At 47.9% G+C, this 1,616-nt stretch overlaps 1 protein-coding gene across 1 annotated transcript in view; it reads left to right on the top strand.

The window, feature by feature from the left end:
- DRC1 (dynein regulatory complex subunit 1) overlaps positions 1-1,616 on the top strand; it is a 51,430-nt gene that overhangs the window by 44,451 nt on the left and 5,363 nt on the right. Inside the window, exon 12 of the mRNA XM_045286587.1 lies at positions 41-127. Coding sequence (XP_045142522.1) covers positions 41-127 — 87 coding nt within the window. The remainder of the gene's footprint in view (positions 1-40; positions 128-1,616) is intronic.

Genomic DNA, 1,616 nt, shown 5'->3' with positions numbered 1-1,616 from the left:
GACGCACCCTCTGAGAGGCCATGCTCCTTGTTCACCCCAGGCCCTTGGAATTGAAAGTGAGGATGACTTGTATAAGCTGGTGAACTTCTTCCTCAAATACCAAGCTCATCATCTGCCCTGGAACCAGGTAAGGGGCGCGGCCAGGAAAAAGTTTTCAATCCTCCCAGGGCCCCTAGAGGGCGCTGCTGCCTTTGAGTAATAAAAAGAAGAACCCGAACCCAGTGTTCTCACAAGGATGCAGGGCCCTTTGGACAGAGGCGGTGTGTGTGGGGGCTATCATATTTATGGGAGAAGACTACTACTTCTTTCTTCCACAGAGAGGCTGGCGGGTGCCAACCCCTGTGGGTGGCTCAACCCCCGTGTCATCAGGGCCCCTTGTTTGACTAGTGTGGGGTGAGCTAACGTAGCAGTTCTCTTAGTATGATGAGCTTACTCAACTCACAGGAGCCCTGATGGCGTAGTGGTTACACATTGGGCTGAAATCCCCAAGGTCAGCAGTTCGAAACCACTCTGAGGGCGGGGGTGGAGGGGGGTGTTTTCTACTCCCATAAGTGTAACCTTCTCAAAAACTCACAGGAGCAGAACTGCCAAGGGTCGTTCAGAGTCAGCATCGGCTCGATGGCAGTGGGCTTACTCCATTGACACATGGAAGCATGGCCAGTGGTGAGATGCTCTTCTGATCCCGTGGCCCAGGGGGCGTCCCTCAAAGTCAGGCCTCAGCCCCGCCAAGTTCTGAATACTTTGATCCTTAACACTGTCTGAAAAACAGGGCTTGTTTGTAATACCTCTCCAGGTAGTGATTTCAGCAGGAGAATCAAATACCAGCTATTTGGGGAAAAAATAATCAAATACCAGTTATTTGGGGAAAAAAGAAGCCTTTAAGTTAAAAGCCATTTTTCATTTAAAAAATTATTTTAAGTCACCAGTCCAGCATGAGTATCCCGATGCACCTCCCCAAAGAGTTGGCTATGTGAGAGCTTGATGGTGCTGCAGGGTAAGCATTGGACTGCTAAGCCTCAAGGTTGGTGGTTCAAATCCACCAACTGCTCTGTGGGAGAAAGAGGAGACTGTCTGCTCTTGTAAAGAGTTATGGCCTCAGGAAACTTACATAGGGTTACTGTGAGTCAGAATCTAGAGGGATGGTAGGGAGTTTTTGTTTGTTTGTTTGTTGTTTATTTGTTTCAATCTGAGTGGACAAAGCCCAGGGGGCCATAAAGGATACAAAAGGACACATCTGATTCCATTTAAAGAAACCTGTAGGACAAAAACCAGTATAAGCAAGGTTAAGGATATAGGACACACGGGAGATTTTCGTCCCACACTGTAGTTAAGGGCTGATGGCCTTGCTGTAGAAAGAGCTGCTGTAAACCAATAAGAGAAAGACCAGTAACTCAATGGTAGATGAGGGTATGAGCACACACCTCATAGAAGGGGTGGTACAAACCCATTTCTAAACGTCTGAAAAGACCACAGTATTCATTTGTAAGATGAGAAATACGCATCAAAACTGCCCCGAAGGTACACTGGTACAGATGGGAACTGAAAATACAGGGAATCCAGGACGGATGAGCCCTATAGGACCAGTGGTGTGAGTGGCAAAACAGGGAGGGTAAAGG

This window comes from Echinops telfairi, unplaced genomic scaffold (genome assembly GCF_000313985.2).
Source record: "Echinops telfairi isolate 266 unplaced genomic scaffold, ASM31398v2 ScPeMD7_9;HRSCAF=40, whole genome shotgun sequence".
Lineage (NCBI taxonomy): Eukaryota > Metazoa > Chordata > Mammalia > Afrosoricida > Tenrecidae > Echinops > Echinops telfairi.
Note: the sequence above shows the minus strand (reverse complement) of the source record. Positions and strands in the feature narration are given on the sequence as shown.